This window comes from Geotrypetes seraphini, chromosome 8 (assembly GCF_902459505.1).
Source record: "Geotrypetes seraphini chromosome 8, aGeoSer1.1, whole genome shotgun sequence".
In the NCBI taxonomy this organism is placed as follows: domain Eukaryota; kingdom Metazoa; phylum Chordata; class Amphibia; order Gymnophiona; family Dermophiidae; genus Geotrypetes; species Geotrypetes seraphini.
Genome location: NC_047091.1, coordinates 24,779,723 through 24,807,653, shown reverse-complemented (window position 1 = coordinate 24,807,653; position 27,931 = coordinate 24,779,723). Strand labels below are relative to the sequence as shown.

The following is a 27,931-nucleotide window of genomic DNA, read 5'->3' as shown; positions in this document are numbered from 1 at the left end:
TCTGCGCTGGTGGGCGTTGGCTCCCACCTGCGGTTGATGCTGCGCTTTTCTATAGGTGAAGGGGATGCACTCTTATATCCAGCGCGAGCGCCTGCATTTAGTGGCCGGAAGTCCTGGTCTGTTTTGGTCGTAGGAGACGAACAATTGAGGCTTGTCTAATCTGCTGCATAGTCAGGGCCTGCACACAGTCCAGGAGGTGTTGCTGAGGTGGCAGTGTGCCTCCCTGTGGGGAGATGTAGAGTGCCGGGAGGCACGCTGAAGCCGCCTTCGGCAAGAATCGGGAGTGGGTTCTGGGTACCACCCTGTTCTCATGAGGGAGTGTGTCGGTAGACACGATGGTCAGGGTTTTCCCAGCCAGGAATACGGGATCTGCCTCCCCCAAAGGTTTGAAGGGGTCGAGGTGAGACGATGCGGCACCAAGTTGAGGTCCCATCCGGGCGGTGGTGGTCTGACCGGTGGGTGCAGATTGGACAGTCCCTTCATGAAATTTTGTGATTACTGGATGCCTCGACACTGGTTTGCTGTCTAGGCCAGCGTGGTATGCCGTGATTGCACTTAGGTGGACCTTGATGGAAGTGGGTTTTAGGTCCCCCTGAGATAAGCTCAGTATGTACTGCAGGATGTCCGGTATGGGGCAGTTGTAGGGGTCTCGCTGCGTGTCTGTGCACTGGTAGCGGAACCTTCTCCCTTTCAACCCATAGCGTTTTCTGGTTGAAGGTCGTGGTGGAGGGGATAATGAGAACTGCACTGATCGGGAGCAGGGAGAGGTGGGTGAACCGCTATCCCTTGCCGGAACGGGAACCATGGTTGCAGGAGCCCGAACAGGGCAATCATGATGACCGTTGCTCTGTCCTGAAGAATCTTCTGCAGGAATTAGGGTGTTCCAATTCACAGACAGACCTTCGGGGCTGAGACGGCGATGGGTTGATCTCTTTGCGCAGAAGGTCGAGTATTTTGAGTTCGGTTCAGTTGCAAACAGGTCGATGCTCGGTGTGCCCCAGGTGCTGAAGATCTTCTTCATCGCCGCTGGGTTGAGACACCACTCATCGGGATCCAGCTGGTGGCTGAGTCGTTCTGCCAGGTCGTTCTGATCCCACAGGAGGTAAGTTGCCTGGATGGGGCATTGAATGGAGTTGGAGAACTCCCACATGTGGCAAGCTTCCTTGCATAGCGAGGTTGACCTTGTCCCTCCCTGTTTGTTGATATAGTGCGAGGCCACCTGGTTTTCTGTTTGGGTGAGGACTGCCCTGCCTGTTTGAAGGTTTCGAGGGCATTCCCTAAGGCCCTGAGCTCCAGTAGGTGGGTGGTCAGAGGTTGGGTACACTGGTCCCAGTGACGTCTGAGGTGCCCTTTCAGGGATCACATGAATAGTCTGGTGTGCTGCACAACAAGGACCGGAGTGTGCTGACGATGAGCTGCTGGCAGGGATGCACTGGGCCAGGGATGTCATGGCGTCGATCTGGTAGTCCCGTAGGACGGCCTTGGTCTGCATGGTGTCGATGACTGCCCAGATGAACGATATCCCCTGGGTGGGTATCAGGTGGGATTTCATGTAGTTGATGAGGAACCCCAGTTCTTGGAGGAGGGTTATGGTGGTTGACGGGGCTGCCAGCTGTCGAGATAAGATAGGACGCGCACCCCTTGAAGGCGAGGATGTGCCACTGCCACGCACTTTGTGAACGCTCTTGGAGCCGTTGAGAGTCCAAGGGGCAGGACCTTGTACTGAAGGCGTCTGTCTTGGCTTTAGAAGCGACGATGCCTCCTGTGGGCTGGGTGCATGGGATACTAGCCAATACTCGGGCTGTAACAGGGCCAAGACTGTACCCAGAGAGTGCATCTGGACCTTGTGTATGCATCTGTTGAGCTTACAGAGATCCAGGAACGAGCGTTGTCCTTGTCCATGGTGATGCGGGGGTTCCTGGAGTAGAAACCCCTTGGTGATCTCCTCTGTTCGTCACTGCCTCTATTGATTCTGCCGAAGCAGGTCCTCTCCTTGCTGCAGGAAAGTTGGGTCGTCAGATTGAGGGTTGCCCCGCCCACTCGGGGGGAGGGGGGCGGGAGTGGAGACGAATTCGGAATCCCTGGTTGATGATGCTGAGGGCCCACTGGTCGATGGTGATCCTGGGCCAAGCCTTCGCAGACAATCTGATCCTGCTGGGCCGGAGGGTGGTCAAGGTTCTGTTTTTGTCTTGGGGAGAGGGCTGCCCTTGGATGCCCCTGCCCCTCGGGCGGTGCTTGTTTGCGTAGCAGTTATGTTACTGTTGCGAGCGCTGGGGCACAGACTGCTGCCAGTGTGGACTGGCTCAGTTGTGAGCTGGAGTCTCTATTTTATTTTATTTATTTATTTCCTCTCACTGGCCTCCTGATAAAGCCGCATCTGGAACTGGAGCCCAGCAATTCATGCGCTCAGCATTGCGCCCTCGAAGGTCTTTTTCCCCGTGGAAACCAGGGTTTTTCAGGTCCTTCCCTGACGGGGGTTGGAGGGGGAGGGTCGTGCTGCCCTGTTTCTCTTAAGCTACCGCAATGTCCATGTATGGCTGCTGCGGGTTGTCGAATCCCTGGGCTGGAAAGATCTGGTACTTCAATCCCAGTCTCCTTGATGTTGGTTGCCCTGAGGAGGGAGTCAGCCAAATCTCGTCTCTGCAGTCCAGGAGGTTCTTGTGGACTGGAATCGCCACTGCCTGCGTGAAGTACTGGTACTGTTAGTTCAGGCCTTGTAGTACTCTGTGGATCTTAAGAAAGGCTGTGAGTTTCTGGAGGGACTTGGGGTGAGTCCTCGTTTGTGGGTTTTTGTTTTTTTAATTTTTTGTTTGGTTTTTATTTTTTTTTTTAGTAAATATTTATTTATTTTTGTGAGTGGTGACTCGGGGCGTGGCTGGAGGCTGGTGTGTAGCTTGTTCCTCCGTTGCTTGGGTGCATGGCATGCCGCTGAACCGCGCCATGTTGTTGTGCGTGGATCCCTCTAAAGGGGGACATAGTGGGGAGTGTAGCCCGCTGAGAGAGGAGTGGGTCAGCAGGAGGATTAACTGTGGCTGCTGGTCCCACCCCTGGTGGTTCGCAGGTTCATGTGCTGCTCCACTTGACTGGTTGGGTGGCTCCATGTACCCCACCGCCCTTCTCTGTCCTTCTTGAGAGGGGGGGAGAGCCTGCAGAGAAGGGGCAGGATGCACCCCTTCATCTGTGCCAGTGCACCTGGCTGCGTTTCCCACTGTGCCTGGAGGCAGAGAAAGAGGAGTGATAATGCCTCTTGAGTGGGCTTCTGCTGCTGTACTGCCTATTGTATATTAAACTGTACAGCGCTGCATATGCCTTTCAGTGCTATAGAAATCATGAATAGTACAGAGTCCCTCATGCTAGCTGGAAAAGCACTCTGCCTAGGTTTTATGAAGAGCAAACAGCTTTTTAGACTGAGGAGTTTCAAACCCCCACCTTTGGAGAGGCATGGTCTGACATGCCGCATCTCTGAAGATATCAGCACCCTGCTGAGAAAGGCAGACTCCTCGTTCCCAACATGAGAGGGGGAGGGGGGCGGGATGGGAAAGGTGTGAATTGTAGACTCTGCAGGACCCCAAGAGGGAAAGAAACATCGAGTTGGGTTTTGTTTTGTTTTTCAGCATGTCCTTTATAAGCTGAACTCTGGGGCAGCATGTCTCCTACTGGGGGGAGAGGTCTGCAGGTCCCCTCCAAGGGAAAGAAGCATGGGAGATTCTTTCTCCTTAAATTCAGATTGGGAGGAGGGTGGGGCAGAGCCCTCAGGGCTGCAACAGATTATCAGAGGTTTTCCCAAAAACAAGCAGATAGGACTTACCTTTGAACCCCAATCGGCTCCCTGCAGAGGCTGGCTGTAAGCAGCAGCATGCCGTCTGGAGGGTGAAAGCCCCGATCTGTTGCTTGCAGAGGCTGTGGATTTACGCAGCAGCATGCAAGACTCCTATCGGCTGTCCTGCAGAGGATGGCTATAAGTGGCAACATGCAGGGATTCCTGGAGAGATCTCTCGGTCTGGCGAGACTCCTATCGGCTGCCCTGCAGAGGCTGGTTCTAAGCGGCAACATGCAGGGACTCCGGGAGATATTTCTCTACCGGGCCAAGTGCAGGCGGGGGGATTAGCTGAGCCAGGGCATCCTGGAGGCTCCTTGCCACTGTAGCATGTGGATCCCCCGCTGCTGCATTCTGATGAGGATGGCTGCTGGAGGAAGATTCTCGGGCCTCACTTCTCTTCATGCCCTGTGGAGGCTGCCTGTAAGCAGCAACATGCAGGAACTCCTGGAGAGATCTCTCGGTCTGGTGAGACTCCTATCGGCTTCCTGCAGGGGCTGGCGGCTAGCGACAGCATGCAGGACCTCCGGGAGAGATTTCTCGACCGGGCAAGTTGCAGTCGGGGGGGGTTGACTGAGCCAGGATGTCCTGGAGGCTCCTCACCGGATTCGTCTGTGGATCCCCCACTGCTACGCTCCGATGAGGATGGCTGCTGGAGGAAGATTCTCTGGCCTCACTTCTCTTCATGAAGTCTCTCAGTGCCCTCTTCCTTAGCTTGCGTGCACGTGGTGACATGTGCGCACAATGCAAGCCACACGGAAACCTCGAGCGCCGGATCCAATCAGTGGGCGCACAATTCATGAGGATCCAGTGTGTTCATCCTCCTCCTGCATCCCAGTTGTTTCTTTAGATGATTCAGGCATCTTCAAGTTGATGAGTAGAAAAGTTGTAATGGAGAGCTGTAGAAAAATCCGACCGATGGGAACGGGCGGAAACTAAAGACTGGGGATTAGGGGGAAGCAGGGGGAAATGGGTAGGGCTCGGGCATGCCCAGTGGGGCCCGGGCACTGCACGTGCTCAGAGAAAAAAAAAAATCTCTCTGAGCTATTGGAGAGCTTATCCGCAAATTGGGAGGTGTTGGGACAACACCCATATGTGGCTGATTCATCCTGCTTGTCCTAGGAGAAAAGGCAGTTTCATGACTCCTCTGAGATTATATAGAAATACCAGGAGCTGGAAGTCAGATGAAACTCCTGTATTGCCCAAAATTTAATCTCTTGAAATTCTGTGAAAGCAAAGAATTATCTAAGAAAAGTACAAGTCAGAGAAACATAGGAGAGAAAAATGGAGACAGATCAAGACCATATGATCCCTCTGGTCTGCCATCTCCCTTAGAAATCAGTCTGGGAGGCCATTCCAAGCATTCCTCACCTGGAGGTTACTTCTCAATCTATCCCCTTTCACCTTCATCCTATGCCCCCTCATTCCACACTTTCCTTTCAATTGAAAAAGACTCGCCTCGTGTGTATTTAAACATCTCTATCATATCTCCCCTCTCCCGCCTTTCCTCCAACATAGACAGACTGAGATCTTTAAGTCTGTCCCCATATGCTTTATAATGATGACCACTGACCATGTCAGCATCCGTCCTCTGGATAGAATCCATCCTTATATTTTTCTGAAGTTGAGGTCTCATTTAGACTGCTGTGTACAGTTCTAGAGACCACACCAGAGGCATTATCACCTCCTTTTTCCCACTGGACATTCCCCTCATCCTTCTGGCTTTCACTGTCACCTTTTCTATCTGTTTGGCCACCTTACGATCATCACAAACAATCACACCCAAGTCCCGCTCCTCTTTCATACTCAGAAGAACTTCACGTCCTACAATGATTCAGACATTCAAATACTTGAAGGGTATTAACGTAGAACAAAATCTTTTCCAGAGAAAGGAAAATGGTAAAACCAGAGGACATAATTTGAGGTTGAGGGGTGGTAGATTCAAAGGCAATTTTAGGAAATTCTACTTTACGGAGAGGGTGGTGGATGCCTGGAATGCGCTCCCGAGAGAGGTGGTGGAGAGTAAAACTGTAACTGAGTTCAAAGAAGCGTGGGATGAACACAGAGGATCTAGAATCGGAAAATAATAGTAAATAGTGAAGAACTAAGGCCAATACTGGGCAGACTTGCATGGTCTGTGTCTGTATATGGCCGTTTGGGGGAGGATGGGCTGGAGAGGGCTTCAATAGCTGGGAGGTTGTAGACAGGCTGGAGTAGGTTTTGATGGCGATTTCAGCAGTAGGAACCCAAGCACAGTACCGGGTAGAGCTTTGGATTCTTGCCCAGAAATAGCTAAGAAGAAAAAATTAAAAAAATTGAAATTGAATCAGGTTGGGCAGACTGGATGGACCATTCGGGTCTTTATCTGCCATCATCTACTATGTTACTATGAATCGTTCCCTCTGGTTTTTGTAGCTCAAATGCATGACCTTTATTTTTAGCCAAATTCTGGACCATTCTTGAAGCGTTTCTAGATCCCTTCTTATGTAAGCCACATTATCTAGAGCGTCTAGAATGAGTCCTTGTGGTGCAGCTGCTACGTCACTTGCCTACCACACCCACACTCTAAGTTCAAATCCTGCACTGGGATTTTTGTCAGGTAGACAGCCAAAGTCATCAGTCCAATTTCAGCTGGTAAATGAAGACCAAGGAATAAAGATGACTGGGGAAGGAAAAAGATCAAACCATCCCACCAGTGGTGGTCTCCATAAGCTCTTTGAGGGTTGATACTTGCAAAAAAGGGCGCTATGTATCTTTACCGTATATACCAGAGACTCGAATCTGTTTCAGATTTTAGCTTTCATTTCAGTGCCGATCACTACAGGACCCCAAACTGATGCTTTTTAAGAAACTACTTCTATCCAGTTGTACTTGAAATCATGAAATGGTTCTCGGAAACTGAGTTTTTGACACATCGAGCACCCGTGAGGAAGAAGTGTTTTTCGAAACACGAACCGTGTCGGGTCCAGGTCTCAAACCATCTTCTTTGGAAAATTGTCTATTGATTTCAATAAAGTCTTGGCTCTTTGTACATCATTTCTGCTGTTTGACAATTACTGCAGACTTGTTGGATTTTTCTTGTATTTCAGGTTTTAGCTGGGGACAGATAAGAATTGCAAGGCCCAGCTGGACTCTGCCTAATTCATTTCCTGGTCTATACTAACATTTCAGCTCTCATTTTCCCCTTGGCTGAAGACCATCTGTGCATTTGCCAGACTATCTTGAATTCCGGTACTGTTTTGGGCTCCAGAAACCTTTCTGAGAAAATAGTCTATAAATGGCTCCGAAAGTTAGGTGCCTAACACACCCTCTCTTTTACAAAGCCACGCTAGCAGCTGCCATGCGGCAAAAGCCCCGAAGCCCTTAAAATCCCTATGGGCTTTGGGCAGTGGTCTCAAACTTAAACCCTTGGCAGGGCCACATTTTGGATTTGTCGGTACTTGGAGGGCCTCAGAAAAACTAGTTAATGTTTTATTAAAGAAATGACAATTTTGCATGAGGTAAAACTCTTTATAAGTTATAAATCTTAATAATAATATTGTCACTTATAGCTAAAGAGCCGTACCATCGAGAAACTGTTTTATTTTACTTTTGTGATTATATGATAAACATACTGAGGGCCTCAAAATATGTAATGTAATGTAATGTAATGTAATTTATTTCTTATATACCGCTACATCCGTTAGGTTCTAAGCGGTTTACAGAAAATATACATTAAGATTAGAAATAAGAAAGGTACTTGAAAAATTCCCTTACTGTCCCGAAGGCTCACAATCTAACTAAAGTACCTGGAGGGTAATAGAGAAGTGAAAAGTAGAGTTAGAGGAAAAATAAAAATAAAATAAACATTTTAACAAGACAGCATTGATCTAAATACTTTGGAAGGTAGAAGAGAGGAGAGAAAGGAATAGAAGCAGAAGGGGGAGCCGTTGAACAGTAGAATTCTGGAGAAATTTAAATGATAGAAATAGAACAAAACAAAGACAAAAGGCAAAACAATAGATAAGATTAAAGATAAATCATAAGCTGGAAAGAAAAATAAAATAAAACTTTGTCTTCAATCCACGGTTTCAGTGTCAGTGATGAAGTGGAGCAAGTAAGTTTAGGAGGAGCGATTGACATTTCCAGAAAGGGTACCTGGCAGGCCGCATGTGGCCGCACGTTTGAGACCACTGGCTTTGGGGCAGTTACCGCAGTGGCAGCTGCTAGCGTGGCTTTGTGAAAGGGGGAGGGGATTAATTAGTCAATTCCTAACTTAGGGCCCCCTTTATCAAGCTACGCTTGAGGTTTTTTAGCGTGTAAATGCTCCGATGCGCATAGTGTTCCTATGAATGTCGGAGCAGCGTAGAGTATTCAGCACAGCAGCTGGCTCTAGAAACCCCTTGCGTGGTTTGTAAAAGGGGGTAAATTTAATTGGGTGAGAGGTGCCTGTCCTCGTAGGCACGTATAGCATGGCCTAGGTGTATTTCGGGATGGAGAAAGACTTAGGCACTGCTAGGCAGGAGCTTAGGCACCTTTAAAACCCTGGCCTAGGTTTTAGATTCGATAATGGGCACCTAAGGGTGATCAGTGGCGTAGTGAGAGGTGGTGGCACCCCTCCCCCACCCCCGCCCCTTCCCTGTACTTTTTTAATTTTCCAGGCGAGAGTAACAGCAGAAACCTGCTGCCTGCATCATGCCGGCTATCCCTCCGATGTCACTTCCTAGGTGTGCGGCCTGGAAGTGATGTCAGAGAGAGGCGGGCAGGAGAAATGAAAGAGGCACGCACGTGACTAGGGGGGTGCCTGAGCCCTTTACAAAGACCACCCCTCGCATTGGTTATGCGGTCTAGAAATCGCCTTATTGTATTGTATCGCAGGGGTCTCCAAACTCCACAAGGGCCACATTGCAAGATAAATAACTCTAAACATATTAGTTTTATTGAAAGCAGAAAATTTTATAAACTAATTACAGAGTGTGAGATTAAGTTATTATATACAAATGACGACGGACACTACCAGCAAATTCTCATATTTTCATCGCAAATTACACTGCACCACTGCAAGTATTCTTATGGACAATTAACCGTAACGACTAGTAACGAACTTCTAGATTCAATTTAAAGATTATCTACCTACAACGCCGCAAATTGACACTGTCAATCGAGGCCGAACAAGTGCGAAGAAATACCGCAAAGTATATAATTATGATTCAGCATTAAATAAAGTTGGGAATAATATTAATAGTCTTATACGGAAAGGGGTAAAACGCGGACCTCACGGATCTAAACCCGTTTGTCCTTAAAAATCTCAGGTCCGTGCTGCTTGTAGTTAGTTTCTGGCTCTGACAGACCTCGATGGCAATTTAGCGCTGACGGATCCGTCTCAGCATAGGGAGGGAAAAGTATTAGGATCCGTCAGCGCTACAATGTCATCGAGGTCTGTCAGAGCCGCGGACCTCAGATTTTTAAATTTACTGGGGCTGCAGGAAACCAGTTTAAAGGATTCGTTTTAGAGCCGCTCCAGCACTAGTCTCTGGCTCTGACAGACCTCGGTGACATTTTAGCGCTGACGGATCCCAATACTTTTCCTTCCCTATGCAGCGCTAAATTGTCACCGAGGTCTGTCAGAGCCAGAAACTAACTACAAGTGGCACGGACCTGAGATTTTTAAGGACATGCGGGTTTAGATCCGCGAGGTCCGTCAGGTCCATGAGGTCTGCGTTTTACCCCTTCCTGTCTTATACTTCAAATACTGTGTCTGTAACAAATCACCCTTCAAAAAATTGGGAGAGAATGAAGGTCCCGCGGCTGAGTCATCGTTGAGGGAGACCTTCTCAAAGTCTAATGTGATTATTGAAGATCTCCCGAGGAAGCTCTTAATCGAGTGAAACAGGGACGCTCCGTTGAGCAATTTACCATTCAACATAGCCAGCTGGTTACTTTTCCGGTCACTAAAGCCGGGAGCCGAAAACACCAGCAGTGCATTTGGATATAAAGCTAAGTACATTGAAGGCTGCATTCTGATTGGAACGATTAAGATGATTAGTATTACTGTCAAAACACAGAAAAAAAGAAAGATATTGATAGAGTAGGGGGATCTAAGAGACTAATGATAGCTCACAAGGGTCTGTTCTGAGAAGACCAGTTCTAAAATCGGACAGCCGCGAGCACTTGAGGTCATCTCTCCCCACAATAATTACAATCAATATTTGTAAAAAAAAAAAAAAAAAAGGAGGAGAACATTTCCCATAGTCATCATTTTCGGAAGGGTGATTTGTTAAGAACATAATATGGAATATCAATATACAGTATTTTGAACACAATTTTAATTAATGCATATGAAATGCGGATTCTCATTGGAAAATTACTCCAATTCGTGCATTTCCGCACAATTCTTCCGGATAAAATCACCTACTTTGGAGAGCTCTGGAACAACCTTACCTCCCCCCCCCCTCCGGACCCTGAGCTCTCTCCAACTCTTCCGCAAACATCTGAAAACCTGGCTGTTTTCAAAAATGTAATACTTACCCCATCTTTGGCATCGTAAGCCCCCCAATCATCCTTTCTCTATACCCTTTCTCTATACCCTTTAACCTTCATGGAGTTCCTTTCTCTCTCAACTCCTGTAAACCGTGCCGAGCTCTACAATTGTGGAGATGATGCGGTATATAAACCTAAGGTTTAGTTTAGTTTAGTTTAGTATTATGCCAGTGAGTGGAAGTGACAAGCCAGAGGCACCGAACCTTAGGTCCCAATCTTTCTCAGGCGTCCATTACAGAACAGTTCACAAAGACTCTCCCTCTCTTTCTGTGGTGGACCTTTGGGGGATCCCTAAACTCAGGGCTCCTTTTACGAAGGTAGGCTGGCGTTTTTAGCGCACGCACCGGATTAACTAGCCGAAAAAGGAGCGCGCTATTCCACGCGTTAGGGCCCTAACGTGCCTTTGTAAAAGGAGCCCTCAGTCTCTGATCTTTTCCCACAAATTTTGCTTGCAATTATTCCTCCACTTCACAGCTGAGCCCTGTGGAAGAGTTTCTAAAAGACGAGCCCCTAAACGCCCCCACCCCACGGGATCTTATTCAAAAGGGGTCAGGGTCTGTAGAATTTAATGTTTCAAGTTTCAAGTTTATTAACTTTTTAATATACCGACCATCACCAAGTATCTGGCCGGTTCACAGTACAATTTATAAAAAGAAAAGGAAAGATAATATTTAAAATATAAAATGTGGTGAGTAAACATTAAAGACATAATTGACTAACATGAAAGTGAGGATATGAGGGGAAGGGGAGGGAAAGTTACATATTCTGGAGAAGAAAGGGAAATAGTGGGGGTAGGGAAACACATATTAGGTAGGATCGCTTTAATTAAAGCGGTTGGTTAGATAAGTTAAAACGAATCAGTTGAAAAGGAAAAAATGATAGGAAAAAAAGAGTGGAATAGAGGAGATAAAGGTAGGCAAAGATTGAAAAAGTGGGGTAAGTAAAAAAGAGAATTTAGGGGATAGAGAAAAGAGAAAAAGAAAAAAAAAAAAAAATGGAATGAGCAGGGAGGAAAAGTGTGAGCAGAGGTGGAGCAGCAGCATTCCTGCCCCGGAGCCTGATTCAACATGTCAGGGCGCTCCATTTCCACCCACCCCACCCGGGGCAGCCCCAAGAAACTATACCTGGCTAGAGACGGTGGCACAGGATGCGGGCAAACGTCCAGGTCCTGGTGGCGATCTGCCTCCGTCTGACTGGGGCTGGCCACTTGCAGACGCTCCTTATATACCGTCTTGCACCCACCCCTCAGCAATAATTAACTGGCTTTCCTGTGCAGCGCAGCCCCGAAAGTCGGAAGCAGAAGTCGAAGCGACACTTTGTACATGGCTCGCTAAAGTAAGAGCCGGAGACGCGGGTCTGCGCGCAAGACAATTTTCAAAGCGAACTCGGGAGTTTCCTTTGCAAAATTCCAGGGCTGCTACTGGCACAGGCGAAGGATGCAGCTCGATTTCAGAAGGGAATCCCAGCCAGTCCTTTCCCCCTTTTTTTAAATCCTAGAAGAGGAAGGGAAATTAACCCCAAAGTGAAAAGAGTACTGGAGAACGAGGCATAAGAGTTGCCCTACTGGGACCGACTAAAGGTCCATCAAGCCCAGGGTCCCAAGTACCAGGCAGGAACCGAAAGAGTAGCAACATTCCAGAGCTGGGATTGTGACGTCATAATGCCTCATTCCACCAATGCCTCAGAGCCAACCTCAGCAGTGACGTCACAATGGCTCCATTGTCCTATACTTGGCTCACATGAGAATATAAGAATTGTACTGGGACAGAGCAAAGGTCCATCGAGCCCAGTGGCCAACCAGGGTCCCAAGTAAAGTGGGTGCAACTTGTATTCCGTTTTTTTCTGTGGGGTTTACACGTATTTTGGACCTGTGGCAATGAAGAGTCTCAAGGAGCTGCGGAGGGAATGGAACTCATCCTCAAGGGTGATTAAAAGTAGTTAGCAGTCTTGATAGTTGATGGAATTAAGTGTATATATTGTCCGTTGCAAATGCAAGCAGTGTCTCACTTCCGGCTCACCTCACAATTGTTTCCCACGTACTCACCTTTATAGGACCACCAGGGACCCCTGAAGAAGACTTTTTGTCAAAACGCGGACCGTGTTGGGTCCTGTATCCCTAGTGGACTAGGTCCTTTAAGGCTCTTATGTGGATGATTTACTTTTATGTGGATGGAATTATTTTATGTGGATGATTTCAGTGTACCTTTGCAACTTTGACACTTTCAAATAAAGTCCATTTAGGAACATCGTCACTCCACAGAGTTTTTTTGATTTTCTCTGGATTTTCTTCTTTGTGGATATTTTGGGGTCAATTCCTTTTGTTTTTTGCTACTTAGGATTTTAAAGTGTTTGAGGCTGGTGCAGATGAGGACAGAGCTTAGGCATTGGTGGAATGAGGCATTATGACATCACAGTCTGAGCTCTACAATGTTGCAAACACAAGCAGTGTCTCACTTCCGGCTCACCTCACAATTGTTTCCCACGTTCTCACCTTTATAGGACCCCCAGGGACCCCTGAAGAAGACTTTTTTGTCGAAACACGGACCGTGTTGGGTCCTGTATCCCTAGCGGACTAGGTCCTTTAAGGCTCTTATGTGGATGATTTATTTTTATGTGGATGGAATTATTTTATCTGGATGATTTCAGTGGATCTTTGGAACTTTGATACTTTCAAATAAAGTCCATTTAGGAACATCGTCACTCCACAGAGTTTTTTTGATTTTCTTCTTTGTGGATATTTTGGGGTCAATTCCTTTTGTTTTTTGCTACTTAGGATTTTAAAGTGTTTGAGGCTGGTGCAGATGAGGACAGAGCTTAGGCATTGGTGGAATGAGGCATTATGACATCACAGTCTGAGCTCTACAATGTTGCAAACACAAGCAGTGTCTCACTTCCGGCTCACCACAATTGTTTCCCACGTTCTCACCTTTATAGGACCCCCAGGGACCCCTGAAGAAGACTTTTTTGTCGAAACACGGACCGTGTTGGGTCCTGTATCCCTAGCGGACTAGGTCCTTTAAGGCTCTTATGTGGATGATTTATTTTTATGTGGATGGAATTATTTTATCTGGATGATTTCAGTGGACCTTTGGAACTTTGATACTTTCAAATAAAGTCCATTTAGGAACATCGTCACTCCACAGAGTTTTTTTGGTTTTCTCTAGATTTTCTTCTTTGTGGATATTTCGGGGTCTATTCCTTTTGTTTGTTTTTTATATTGTCCTAACCATATCTCCTAGTTTTGTTTTTTAATTTCATTCTTGTGTTCTGGCTAATGCTCTGGATAGTTTGACGGTCATACTTGCTAGGTTTAAGTCTAAAAGAATTAGTAGGAGAAAAGCCACGCTTTAGGTCTCAGCTCAGTTGAGTTTAGGCTGGTCATGAAGATGTGGGATAGGCAATCCTTGTGGAACACCCCATGCTGGTGACCAGTAGTCAGACTAGGATCCCAATAAGTACTCTGTATCGTTTGTTTTTCAGGAAACCGCGGAACCATTTTAGGACCAATCCCAAAATTCCTAGTTCAGATAGTCTAGTTATGATTTAGCTTATCAAATGCTGCAGATATATTGAATTGCATTAGTAGCATTTGTTTACCCATCCTTAGTGCTGAACTCACCCTAGAGACCAGATCTACCTGACATGCCTCTGTACTGGGTATATTTCTAAAACCGTGTTGAGAAGGTAACAATAGGTCCCTGTGTGTAATGTAGTCTTTTAGTTGGAAGGGAAACTGCAAATTCTTATCAATTTTGCTATGAAAGATAGGCTTGATACCGGCCTATAGCTTGAGCCTGAGATAGGTCTGGGTTTCCTCCTTTTGGAACAGGTGTGAGTAATATTTTGCCAATTACCAGCTTAGCTAGCCAATCGAGTACTTTTTCTGTTATATCGGTATATAGGTAGGGTGGATATACTATAAATCAAGTTGGCATCCCATTCTGGATAGTCTGTTCACTAATTTTCTTTTTTCAGCTATTGTAACTGTGTTAAAAGTTGTCTGTGTCCTGTCAGAGTCTAATGACAGTGTTTTGCACAGGTTGGAGTCTGTTGATTTGGGTTTTGGAAAGGTCAACCAGAAGGAAGTTACAGTAGTCTAGTTTGGTGATAACTAGGGCTAGAAGGGAAATGTGGCATTATGACATTTCCAACAAAGTGCTTACTACATCTAGTATGGGATGATCAGACTCTCAGTTATAACAAAAGTTGTGATCAGGTGAACTAGGTCTCTGCCTAGGGTGTGGCAGAAGCAAGACAGCAGTAATGGGCCTTTGTGTACCTACATGTACTCAGGGCCAACCAAATCTTGCCCCCTCTGACAAGACGTTTAATTTAGAGGAATATGGTGCTGCAGAGCTAGAACACACATTTTGGAGAGTGGAGGTAAGGTGGTGGTGGTGGCATCAGAAAGGGAAAGGGGAGATGCTGAACACGGGGGGGGGGGGTGCTAGAAATGGTATGGGGTGGAAAGGAGAGATGCTAGACTCAAAGGGGGATGAGTAGGTGGGTGAAGGTTTGCCTAGGGCACTATATATCCTTGGCCGACCCTGATGAGCAGTGGGCCCCAATATTCTTCTCCCTAGTAATGCCCAGTGAGTCTTACTCAGAAATCTTCCAAGGACTTCAAAGGACCACTTTCAATTTAAGAAAGGAAAAGTGGTGGGCACTGGGGGATTAAGTGACTTGTCCAAGGTCACAAGGAGCAGCACCAGGATTTGATCTCACAACCTCTGGGTGCGGAGGCAGCAGCTCTACCAGTGAGCCAAAGCCCTTTCTTGTATTCTGCAAGTATTCTGGGGGAAGGGGAGGGGGATTTGTGACCCTGGGCAAGTCACTTAATCCCCCCATTGCCCCAGGTGCATTAGACAGATTGTGAGCCCGCCAGGACAGACAGAGAAAAATGTTTGAGTACTTGAATAAATTCATGTAAACCATTCTGCGCTCCCTTGGGAGAATGGTATAGAAAATTGAATGAATTAATAACTAAGGGTCTGTTGACACAGGATCAACAAAGGAGACCCCACCAGATCCCCCTTCCAGCGGTGCCTGCACTTCATTTCCTTAATATCATCAGATGTCATGAACTGTTACAGGAAACCGCACTCGAGTGACTGGGGAAGCTGATAAGCAGGACAGCTGTCATCCATGTCACAAGAGTCCTGGGCACTGACTCAGCCACCACAATGCAAGACACACATTGAACAGAGAGGGCATGTGAGCAGAGAAAGGCTTTCATAGTGACAAAAGCCGCTCTCACTGCAGACTCCGCTGAAGGTCAAAGGTGAAATGAGGGGGCCCTGTCCCAGTCAGCAGAACTTCATGGGCATGAATCATGGGCTGGGGAGAGGGTGACCATTCAGACCAAGAAGGGCTTGTAGGCACAGCCAGACATTTTGGATCATTCGACACCGAGCTGCCTTGCTAATGGTTGTGAGCAAACCCTTGGGAGGAGGGGAAGAACAGACACCCTCACTTCCTGTGGTGAAAGCCTGAAGGATGCCACGATGCATAGGGAGAGGAATGGTCCGACAGGAAAAAGGAGGCCTCGTTTAGACTACTAGAGAGTAGAGTTCCAGAATATTCAAGGCACTTTCCAGAAGAAAACGTAAAAGTCGAGGAAACTGGTTAATGGTCAATGTCCTCAATGGAGGAAGGTGAGCAGTCAATGTTGTTAAATCAGTGGACTTTGGGAGACTGGGCTTCCAAACGGCAACTGACAAATAATGCGGCTAAGTGCAAAGTGATGAACATCGGGAAGAGAAATCCAGATCATGATGCAAGGTTCCACATTAGGAATTACCACCCAATAAAAGGATCTAGGTGTCACTGTGGACAATATGAAATCTTCCGCCCTGTGAAAAAGCAAACAGAATGTTAGGAAAGGAAGGGAAAGCAAAAGAACCCAAGAAAATCATTGAAATGCCTTTTCTGCCGCACCACATTTCAGAAAAGATATAGTAGAACTCAAAAAGGTATAGAGACAACTGACAAAAATAACAAAGGAGATGTAACAACTCTCATATGAGAACAGGAGAAAGAGGCTGGTTGGGGGCCATGAAATCGGGGCGAAACATAAATCAATTGTTTACTCTTCCGAGAAATAGAAAAATGAAGTTACTAAGTAGAATATGTAAAACAAATAAGACAAAACAGTTTTTTCATTCAATGAATAATTATCTCTGGAATTCATTGCCGGAAGATGTGGAAAAAAGCAATTAGCAGAGTTGGGTTATAAAAAGATTTGGACAAGTTCCTGGAGGAAATGGCCATAAATCATTATTCAAGTAGACTTGGGGAAATCCACATAACATCTTTTGGAGCGGCCACTGTTAGAAACAGGATACTGGGCTTCATGGACTGTTGACTTCTAATGCCTACCTTTCCCCATTCGCAACTCTGGAGTCTCAGATCCCGTGGCTCGATATAAGACTCTTCCATACCTTATCCTATGAAAATTCCACTAAAAATGCCCACAAGACTACAAAAAGAAAACTGATTGACATTTCAGTTTTACCATCACCTTTCAATAATTATTTTTCAAGTCATTTGTCAAAATGAAAAAAGGATATTACATTTGAAACGTAACCATTTCATATCTCCATCAAAAATTAGTGAACCCTACATCCAAGAAGGTATTATCCCCATCAATATCAAATACTGTACTGTAGATATATATCAAATACCAAAAAATCAAACATATATATCATATATCAAATATTTCATGTTTCAGTTTTGGTATTTGATATATTTGATTTTTTCTTATTTGATCTAGAGATATGTGCTATATATAGTATATATATATATATATATACATACATACATACATAAAGGTTGAACTCAAAACAGCTCCAACATCCATTGTATGATAACCACTTCTGGCTAAGGTGAAATATGGAACAATCTTGTGTCATCCCTGTTTAAAACATGAACTGTGATAATATACAAACACTTTTCTTGGAATAAGACCAACGCAATCCATTGAGTTAGATTTTCCAAAAGTCTGACCTCAACTGTTGGCTTCATCCAGAGAATGACACAGTGGCTGTTACCCGCAGGTAGTCGTGAGTAACCCACCAAAAGAAAGTGCTCACTGCGAATACGGGGACAAGGCCATCTATAGCCCCATGGAGTGGTAAATGGCCTTGTCTCTGCAGTTACCGCATCTCAAAAATTAGAAAAGGTACAGAGAACGGCAGCAAAAATGATAAAAGGATGGGACGACTTCCCTGTGAGGAAAGGTTTAAAAGACTTTGGCTTTTCAACTTGAAGAAGAGACAGCCGAGGTTTTGGACAGGTCCTAGTGACTTCGATTGGTCACCGTGAGGATGGGCTACTGGGCTTGATGGTCCCATTGGTCTGACCCAGTAAAACTATTTTTATGATCTTATTGATGATTATGTGCTAATCCATTTATTTGGCTGTCGTAGACCACCTCATCAAGACTCCATGCTTTTACAATAATTAAAATAAAACACAATGACATCACAAGAAAACATTTCTAAAACAGAATATCACTTTTTCAGAGGAAAGTTTAGTCCAAAACAAGAGATCGTAGTTTGACGCACCACAGCGTAAGTTCAAAGTATTTCTTCATGGGGGGGGGGGGGGGGGGAACAAAACCAGTGAGAGAACACAGGAACATCTGGGAGATGAGGCCTTTGAAAAAATGGGGATGGCTGTGGTTGCTGTTTTATCAGTTAAATCCCTAAAATCAGAAGCTTTAACTACAAGTCTTTCCATGCATTGGAGTAAACACAGGACTGGATCACCTTGTTTGGAAAATCTGGAGCTACCAACTCTATGGGATCTCTCTCCATATAACTGAGAAATACCATAAACCCCCCCCCCCCCCCCTCACTCCTGGATAAGCCACACCAAGTTTACTTATCATTGGATTACTGTCACTGCAAAGGGTCTAGGTCACCTAAGGCAGTGGTTCCTAACCCTGTCCTGGAAGACCACCAGCCAGTCAGTTTTAGGGGGGATAGCCCTAATAAATATGCATGAGAAAGCTTTGCATATAATTAGAAAGAGTGGCAGTGAGCAAAGTGCATTAGTTGAAAACCTGGACTTCTGCAGTTTCAACAGCTGGAATTTACTGTCTGGAGTTTTACGATTGTGTGGTGATAAGAAGACGTGAAAGACACACAGTCTGTTGAACTGATGCTGGTGTGTTTTACTGGAATCCGCTTTGATTAAAGCGGAATATAAATTTTTTAAATAAAAATAAAATCATGCAGGTGACAGGTATGCAAATTTGATCCATGCATATTCATTACAGCTATGCTGAAAACCTGACTGGCTGCTGGTCCTCCAGGACGGGGTTTGGGAACCACTGACCTAAGGTGTGTGTGTGATTTGTGATAAAAAGGCAGATGGTCCTAACCACCACACAAACCCAAAGGACTATCAGCCTTCACAGAAAGTGGCACTTTTCAAATAGGCCCATTTACCCAGACATCTGGGATTGTTCTAGGAAGGTTAGGGTTGGGGGAGAACCTTCTGAAACATAATCCTAAGAGTTCTTTTAAGGCACCAAATACCCATGCACTAGCTCTGCTTGTATATCTTTGTGATTTTTATGTATTTATTCTCATTTCATATATACTATTGGCGTGTATTTGGGTACGGAGGGAGGAGATAATCCCAGAATGTACCAGGGAGCCCAAATTCACATCTCTGCTGCCACCCAGTGGTCAGATCATGGAACGAAGGCTCCAGCTACAGCTACAGCCACAGATTGGCCAGACAGGAAGAATTTATTCTCTGCTGACAGAGAAAGATGGGGTGGCTTCATGTCTCTTTGTCCACATGATCTAGCCAGCAGAAGAACATGGAACTGTACCTTCAGGAAAAGCAGTGCAAATATCTATGTGCCAACCTAGACAGACAGGGCCAGGCTTAACACTGAGCAGCTGTGTTTGCACTGTGCAACGAGTCTCTGTCATGGTCCCGGGTTCCTCTCAGGCCACCCTGCAGGGATGTAGGAACATGCAAGATAGCAGGCTGGGGTGGGGTGGGGTGGGATGGTGTTCACTTGGGCTGGATGTTCCAGTTATGGTGATGTGCAAGGGAAGTCTTGAGACTGTTTCACATTTCAGGTGTATTTGACATACAGCAAATCAGAGAAAAATCTAAGCAGCTTACCTTATTTAAAAATAAAAGGAGGGGGAGAACACAGAAAACCAAAACACAGGACAACATGTAGTTCTCTAAGAGGGCAGGACATCCATGAAGAAGTGTTAGGCCATTACATCTGGGGGAAAGCCTGAGTGAAGACTCAGATCTAATGTCAAAGGGAAGAGGGGGTGTCGAGTAGAATTCAGAGTATTCAGGTGGGGGGGGGGGGGTCAGAGGATTATGTTGGGAGGAGCAGAGATTCTTCTGAAGGTGTTATGGAATATACCAACTGGAAAGAAATAGGAAACCAACCGCTAAAGGAATGGAGTAATCTGATCTGTTTCCTAAGGCTGAAGACTAACTGATCTTTTGTACTAGCAGAAGTCTCCTTATGTAAGTGACAGGCAACCAGTGAAGGAACAAAGGGCGGATTTCCCCTACAAGGTCTGGCGTCTCTCCTTTGCCTGGTTGCACTAAGGATGGAGCGGATACCTAATACCGATGAGCCCATCCATTTCACCCCTGAGGCAGTTCAGGGCTCAAAATCTCCCATAGCCTGGAGCAGAGACTTTCTCCACTCTCAGCGAGATCTTCACCCCATTGGGCGCCTACTGACAAGGTCCTCAACCTCAGAGATGCCAAGGCCTCAAATGATCTGCTGTAGAGAGCTGAGAATGGAGGCAATCAAGGGACTGGATTTGTGTTTAGCTAGAGCATGAAAGAGACATTTCTTCTAGGGCTGCAAGTTAATTGCAGTTTACTTTGAGATTAATGCATTAATTATTATTCATGATTTAAGAAATAATTGCAGCATCTCCTGTCTACTCCAAACCTCTATTCAACTCCCATCCTGTCCTCAGTATGATCCAGCATCTTTCTCCCCACCTGTGATTCAAAACCGCCCTGGACCAGTGTTGCATATACACTACCTATAGCCTGGTCTGAAGCTTTCCTCTTTGACCCGTCCTACAGAAACAGGAAGTGATGTCAGAGGAGGCGGGACAGGTCAGAGGAAAATCTTCAAAGCAGGCCTTAGACAAAAGACCACCTTTAAGGCAGACTGGTGTATGTATTAAAATAATTGGGGGGGGGGGGAGGAGTGAGCTGCAGACCCAAGAGAAGAACTGAGAGGTCACTGGTGGAAGGTATGTCTGAGGTAGTGAACTCCAGCAACCGAAAAAAGGGCTCCTACCAAGTTTGTCACTGTTCATGGGGGTAGAGAGGAGGGAGGAAAGAGAGATAAGCCTAGGAAAGCAAGTCAGATGATGGAGCTGAGGGAAGGGCTAGATGCTCGATCTGGGGGGTGAGAGGGAGATTATCAGTCCTGAAGTGAAGGGGATGGGATTTGATATACGACTACTGCCTTTCTGTGGTTACAATCAAAGCAGTTTACGTATTTATTTTGTACCTGGGGGCAACAGGGGGGTTGAGTAACTTGCCTGTAGTCACAAGGAGCTGCAGTGGGAATAAATCAATAAAATGCCTTTATTGCAATTAAAATTTTCATTGAAATGCAGCCCTCACTTTCTTCTATACCAGTTTTGGCATCTGGGCCTCGTTCATGCATCAATGCCGGTGTGGCGCTGTATCCTGCAACAGTAATTTTGGAACTGTCAGTCCGTGATTTCTCCATTGGGTTTAACTCTTTTGGGACAAGTGAAAACTTCGAAGAAGAAAGCTGAATCTAAGCCGGAGGAGTTCAGAACTGCGAGTTTGATACTGGAAAAATCACATATGATAGCGACAGTCTTGGCAAAGAAGAATACTGTGAAGGGCGAGCTGATGTTTTTATTCTTTCTCTTGTTAAGAAACTTCCACTTCAGATTCTTCAAATGATCAGAAATAGTCCCATCCTATCTGTGATTCATGTGCCTTTTTTAAAAAGACTGAGAACATGGCTCCCCCTCATCCACTCTCTTGCTGGTGAATCCTTTACTGATCCTCTGGGAAAACCTAACTCGGACCAGAGCTGGATTTTGATATGGCATCCATAGGCAAGAGCAGATAGCAGATTTCAGAGACGGGAAGCGTAAGAAGGCCGCAGTTAGGCAGAAGGCATTGGTCTGGACACTTGGCACCACTTAGATAGTCTGGTTCTGTGATCAGAACAAGTTTCTTGAATTATTATGACGAGCTGTTTTGGAATCATACGTTGAGGCTGGTTCCTGATGTGTTCAAGGTTACACAGCCAAAACAGCAGCACGGCCTGGCCGGTTCTAGATAAGGGCCCTTCTCTCAAGTTTCCTTGCAACACAGCACAGCAAACAGCTGATTGCTTTTTTAAGTAACAAAAAGGCAGGTCCTAGCCCGATGATTGATTCAGCGCTTTGTTTGAATGTTCAGCTAGCTGCAAGATTTAGTGCAGAGCTCGAAGACAGGTCCCTGCAATTGTTTCCCTTAATAGATATTAGATTTCTTTGTTTTCCTCTGATATATGAGCCTGGATCTCTCTCTGGGGTCTCTAGATGGCTCTTTTCATTTCTTTTATTTCATTTTGTGTGATTTGTAATTATAAAATAATAGTACATTAACCAAAGGAAGAAAAAGAATAATTACACAGTTGTAAGAGCAAACAGATGTTTCAAAAAGACGTCCATTTTGGAACATGGTCTGTAATGACTATGAGAAAGAGACATCCATCCAAGTGCTGGCTACGCCCTGCATGACCATCCATTTTACAAACTGAAATGCCCAAATTTTGAGCGGGACAAAACAAAGGACATAGACATCTATGTGGCAGTAGAGAAATATCCGTGTTATGAAATGGCCACCTGGGCCTCCATGCAGAGCACAGTTAAAGAAAAAAACCCCACAAAGAACTGAAGTAGGATTTGAGTCTGGGACCTTTGGTTCTGAGTAGGGTTGCCAGATTTTCCAATCGGAAAATCCGGACACCTTGACCTGCCCCCAGGCCCGCCCATCCCTGCCCTGTAACGCCTTAATTCCACCCGCTCCCCCGCTGCCTGGTTTTGTTGGGCAAGATGCCTTGTGATGTCATTGCGTGGCATCCGCGTGGACTTCCTCCCTGCCCAACATGATTTGAGGAGGTTTTTCAAAACCCAGACAAAATGCCGGGTTTTGAAAAGCTGTCCGCACCCTCCGGACAGATCCTCAAAAGGGGGACATGTCCTGGGAAATCTGGACGTCGTGGAAACACTAGTTCTGAGCCCACTCCTCAACTCTGCATGGAGGTCTATTAAGAAGTTCATTTTAGAAAGATTTTTCAACCACGAACACCCCTAGTGCCTGAAGCTGTAATAGAGCTCGGTATCCCTTGATAGTTTCACATTTGAGGGAGGGAGGGAACGGGAGAGATTAAGGAGCTGCTCAATCAAAGGTCTACATAACAATGCCCATCTTTTTTAGGGTTACCAGAGTTTCCCAAAGGAAAATCCGAACCCATGGTCACACCCCCTAGGTCATGCCCCCAACTCCCACCCCCCCTTAACCTGTTCGTGCGTCGGGACGGCATCCGCATACATCAGCGCATTGCTGTCCCGACGTCGGAAGCTCTTCAAAACCCTGACAAAGTGCCGGGTTTTGGAAATCTGGTAACCCTACATCTTTTGGGACATTGATGTCTCTTCCCTTTTTGAAATCAGAGTGGAATGTCCATATTTTGGCCCCTCCGAAATATGCTCGGACCACACCACCCTTGCTCAGCAGTTTTAGATATCCGTAGTCTGGCTTCATAAAATTAGAGTTTGGGGGTCCACGCAAGATGCCAGTTTTCAGACTTTGAAAACACACAGAGAGCTTCTAAACCAAAGGCCGCAGTGTATCAAAACATTTTTCAAAAGACAATATTAAAATAAGGGAGACAAAGTCAACTTTCTACTTAAAACTTTAATGAAAGCAATAAGTTAATAAGTTAATAAAGTGAGGTACTATCATTTCAGAAATAAGTTCAGCAACCCTCATCTATTAGATTTACCTTTTATTCCACCCCCCCCCCACCCCCCAACCCCATGAGATTTATAAAACATGGCAGCTCTAGGCCTGGAAGACTCAGCCAGTGTGAAACTCACTGGCGCCCTCTTACACTGAGGGTTAGTGGGACAAATGCTCCCATGCACAGACATGCAAGACATTCAGTGAGCAGGCGGGCAAGGCTGCAGGCATGAAATGCAGGCAAAACGCGCAGGTGACAGACATCCTTGGTTTGTCATATGGTAAAGGAAGGAATGGTGCATGGATGGGGTCCCAGAGGTGGCATGCTGGCTGTCAATGTGAATATCTTTCGAAACTGCTCTGTTCTGCAGCCCTGACACCCTCTAATGCACTAACATGCCATATGCCATCACAGAAGGCAATGTGAGAGTGCCACACGCTACCAGGGCAGGACCGTCTCACACTACCAGGGCAGGGATTGGGTTGCAACACAGCCCTCTAGCTCAGGTGGTGCGAAGGAACGCAGAAATTTGCTCACCCGTATTAGCACTGTGTACATTTGTAACCAGGATCCCTGGGAGGCTGCAGATGACTGGTCAAAAAGCAGAGCATTTGCCGATTCTGCTCGGGATTAGCAGAGAGGGTCAGAGACTGGGGCACAGGACAAGGGTTAGAGAGGACACTGCATGGGCAGTCTCTTTCTCCACTATCCAGGAAATGCACACAGCGAGGGATGAAGCTTCTCAGACACCTGGATTCCAGGTACTGTGACAGAACCAGCCTTCCAGAGCTGGAGCCACCAGACAGATCCGTAGCACAAAGGACTAGCTTCTCATACAGTGCATTCTGCTCTGTGTTGACAACGCATTGGTCAGTGAGGGCACATTTCAGCCTATTCCTAGGTCCTACAGAAGCTTGTACTGGGGACACAGGCACTAGAATCTAATTAATACTATGGCCATTGCTAAGTTACAAGAATGTTGGGGCTGTCTCCTAGAAGGACACTGAATTAATGTGGATAACCCTCACTAAATCATTTTCTACCAGTTGGCCAGACCAAAAGCTAGCAGACAGTGCCAGGGCTGGAAAAGACACAGTCTGTGGAATACTGGAAGCTGCCTCAGATCCCAGTGTAGTGATGGAGGTCAGTGAATTCCAGCTGTGAAAAGGTGCAGGAGGCGGGGAAGAAGTCTGGAAGAGAGGGGTCATCTCCTAGAGATACTTGTCCATCGACAAAACCTTCTTCCAGTGAAAGATTTTAGAGCTGGTCTGGAAATGACAATGAATAATGGAAACAGTACGTGCCGGCCCAAGAAGGGAAACATTATAAGAATAAGCAGCTCAGAATGAGGCTCTTTTCATGCTCAGAAACGTATCCAACTCCTAAACCTAACAAGACGTTAATAAACCTCTTGGCAGATTTTGCACCTTTGGAATGAGTAATATCAAAGACATGCCAAGACATGACGGGGGGATTTTCCAGGCCCAAGACTGTAAGACCACATGCCAACCCCACCTGTGCTTTTTGTTATTGTAGTCAAGGTGGCAGATGCTACACAGAGATTTGGAACATGGAAGATGTGTAATCCACCCAGAATGAGTAGATCCTTGGGCAGCCATCTGTCCTGAATAGAGGAACAAGTCACACAGAAATAGAAACAACCCTGCAAAGCATCCGTTCCAGTGAGGCTCTCATTCCTCTTGCAAAATATCTCCTGCCTGTGGTAAACGGCAAGTCTTTGCATAGCTCTGGTACAAGGGCTGGCACAGATAATGCATTCTCTGGCTCATAGATCCTGCAAGACAGTGCCCACCTCAGGAATTAAGACTCCTTCCAAGCCAAACCTCACTGTGGGACACGCTGGTGTCTTCAGCAGGACATATAGAGGACGGGCGTTTCATGTTTCTCTGACATGATGTCCTGAAGCAGTAGCACTCTACTACTTCACCAAGGCTCGGAGAGGCCAGGCCTGTTGAATTTCCTGAAGGCTGGAGGCACTTTCTGATGATGTGGAGAGGGTGGGAGCTTCTTGGTCATCTTTTTCCAGTGCTGGATCTCCCTGCCCATCTTGTGCTCTGTATGTTTTGTGGGTGACATGGAGAGAAGCTCCCTTCTCAGCCACACAAGAGAAAGCCCCAGCGTGCCTAGTTTCGTCTTTCGCTTTCAAATTGGCATGAACTGCCTATTTCTTCAGCTCAGGAGACGGAAAGGACTGGCCCATTACTGAGGTTTGGAAGACAAAGAAGGACTCTTAAACAGAGTTTGTTAGTAAGAGCTCAAGGAGACCCTTCTCCCTGCCTGTAGCCTTCTGGAGGTGTTGCTTGCTGACTCTCTTTCTTCCGAGCTGGCTGTGAGTTTGGGTCATTCACAGAGTTTGAATGAGTCCGTAGTACTGGAGGCCTCAGTCAATGTTGGCGCTGGCTGATCGTGAGATATTTAATGTCTGGGCAGACATGGAAATGTCACCCTGGTCAACGGGGCTGTGATAGTCCGAGGTAATGTCATGGTCAATGAGGGGCATCTGCAGGGTGGCGAGAGTGAAGGAACTGACCGAGCCCTTCCTCAGACACTGCGAGTAAATTCCCAGCAGCAAATCCAGCTTATGCTCAATGGACTGCACCTGCAAGAAAGATGAGAGAAGCCGTGTGAAGAAAACAGACTGTGCACGCCGTCTCTCTCTGCCCCCCAATCCTGATCATCACACCCCTTCCCACCACTTATCAAAAGTTTTATTTAAAATTTGATAAAATGCTTATATAAAAACTTCCAAAGCAATGTACGTCAATAAAAATACACATATAATAGACAGACTGAACATCACAAACTGGAAGGTAGGGTAGAAGGGAAAAAGTACCATTTTTATAAGAAAAGAACAAGGAATGGGGTTGCTGGGAACCAAAAAAGTATATTCTTAGGATTAGCTAACAATATAATGTTAGAGGGAGGTTTTAATTCATTTCCAAAGGTGTCATTAAAAAGGAAGAACCCTTAAATCGCTCTAATACCGTCTCCCCTGCGCACCCCATCCAGCGTATTTCCCCCAGGTCATGCCAGCAGCTGTCTGTGAATCCTATTCCCACCTGCCCCACCCGGATCTCTCCCAATCAGCAGCTGCTCCTCTTAAGGGACGGTAGGTTCTGCCATTTGGTGCTTCTGGAAAACTGCTACATACATAGGCCCCTCTACCCTTCCCTAGAACATGTTTTCCTAGTGCTGCTGTTACTGTAGAGCACGATCAGAACTTGCGGCCTGGGGTCTGACAGGATTCCTACCACCAGGAAATGAATTTGAGTGTTGTAGCGAAGGAATTTTCCACTGTTGTGCTCGGCTTCTGCTGCACATCCTCTGGGATTTTGGCAGCAACACTTTGCCAAGTAAAACCTGGAAGCGCATGAAGATGCTTCTTCCAGCTTAGGAAGTGCTTGCACTGGTTGTTTACATACAGGTTGTCTTAGACCTGGGGTCAATGTGGGGCATGAGAGACCCATTTATACAGGAAGAGCAGATGCGGCTTCCAGCAGGGAATCGTAGACACTTGAACAGAAAAATGCTGCAAATCTGTCTCTCAAGTGTAAAGTCGCAGGGGTCGATTTTCAGACTAGAGGAAGGAAGCTGGCTAGCTCCTACAGTCAACGGCAGAGCCAGAAATTCAATGCCAGGGTTGTAACCAGTGACTGGCATTAAATATCCAGTCTATTTTCAGCCATGTTTCACATGGCCGGTCTTAGCGGCCAAAGACAGGCCTTCTATTTGGGTCAGGGTTCGGAAAATCTAGATCCCTTAGACCCGCCCCCTACTGTCTGCTCTGGTTGGGCAGCAGGGCATCTGCGCACACACGTGACATCATCGTGTTGCCCTCCAGCCCGACAGCGATTTTGAGGGAGACTTTTCAAAACGCGGACAAAGTGCCAGGTTTTGAAAAGCCATCCGGGGAAATCTGGACGTCTGGTAACCCTAATTTAGGTGGGTTTATCTGGCTGCTAAACTTAGCGAATGATTACTGGCAGACCATGACATTCAGTGGGAGATAATCCCCAAGCCAAAGAACTCAACCTGCAGGACTGTACTGCTCCCGCCCTCCCTAGACCTGATGTGCTGCCCTTTCCTGTCTCCCAGAATTCACTCTGCCCTCCCCACCCCAAGTCTTACCTGTTTCTCCACTTTCACCACCCGTCCCATCATGCTTAGCTCATCCGCAGGGTCCAGGTCTGTAGAGGGAGGAAGCCCCTTTTCTCCCTTCTCACGCACCTTCTTATCAATAGGAACAGGGCCTCTGCCAATGATCTGATCCACACTGCGCAGGGCGGATAAAGAAAAGGGAGCTTAGGCTTTGTACTCCACCACAGACACACAGTGTTGGCACAGGAGTCTCCCTGTTGTGAGTCCCCCAATGAAATCATATTGTTTTGTGTGCAGCTGTTGGAATAGGGGGAGGGGCCTAAGTGACGTACCTAGGGGGATGATAATTTTTAACACCCCCATATAAAAAAATATTTTTAGTAACCCCCCTTCCCCCCCTTAGTATGTCACTACCTGAGGAAGGGGAGTTTGGTCTCCTGTATTAAAATTAGTCCAATAAAAAG

General features: G+C 46.3%; 2 protein-coding genes across 5 annotated transcripts in view; both read right to left on the bottom strand.

Moving 5' to 3' along the window:
• TINAGL1 (tubulointerstitial nephritis antigen like 1) overlaps positions 1 to 11,746 on the bottom strand; it is a 37,135-nt gene extending 25,389 nt beyond the window's left edge. The window contains exon 1 of the mRNA XM_033957066.1: positions 11,461 to 11,746. The gene's annotated coding sequence lies outside the window, so the exon portion shown is untranslated. The remainder of the gene's footprint in view (positions 1 to 11,460) is intronic.
• An 11,684-nt stretch (positions 11,747 to 23,430) lies between these two features.
• The window catches only part of KCNQ4 (potassium voltage-gated channel subfamily Q member 4), a 109,577-nt gene continuing 105,076 nt past the window's right edge, over positions 23,431 to 27,931 (bottom strand). For all 4 annotated transcript variants that reach the window (XM_033956855.1, XM_033956856.1, XM_033956858.1 and 1 more), the window contains 2 exons: positions 27,498 to 27,642; positions 23,431 to 25,968 (listed from right to left, as the gene is read on the bottom strand). In XM_033956855.1, the coding sequence (XP_033812746.1) occupies positions 25,750 to 25,968; positions 27,498 to 27,642 (364 nt within the window). In that variant the 3' untranslated portion in view covers positions 23,431 to 25,749. The remainder of the gene's footprint in view (positions 25,969 to 27,497; positions 27,643 to 27,931) is intronic.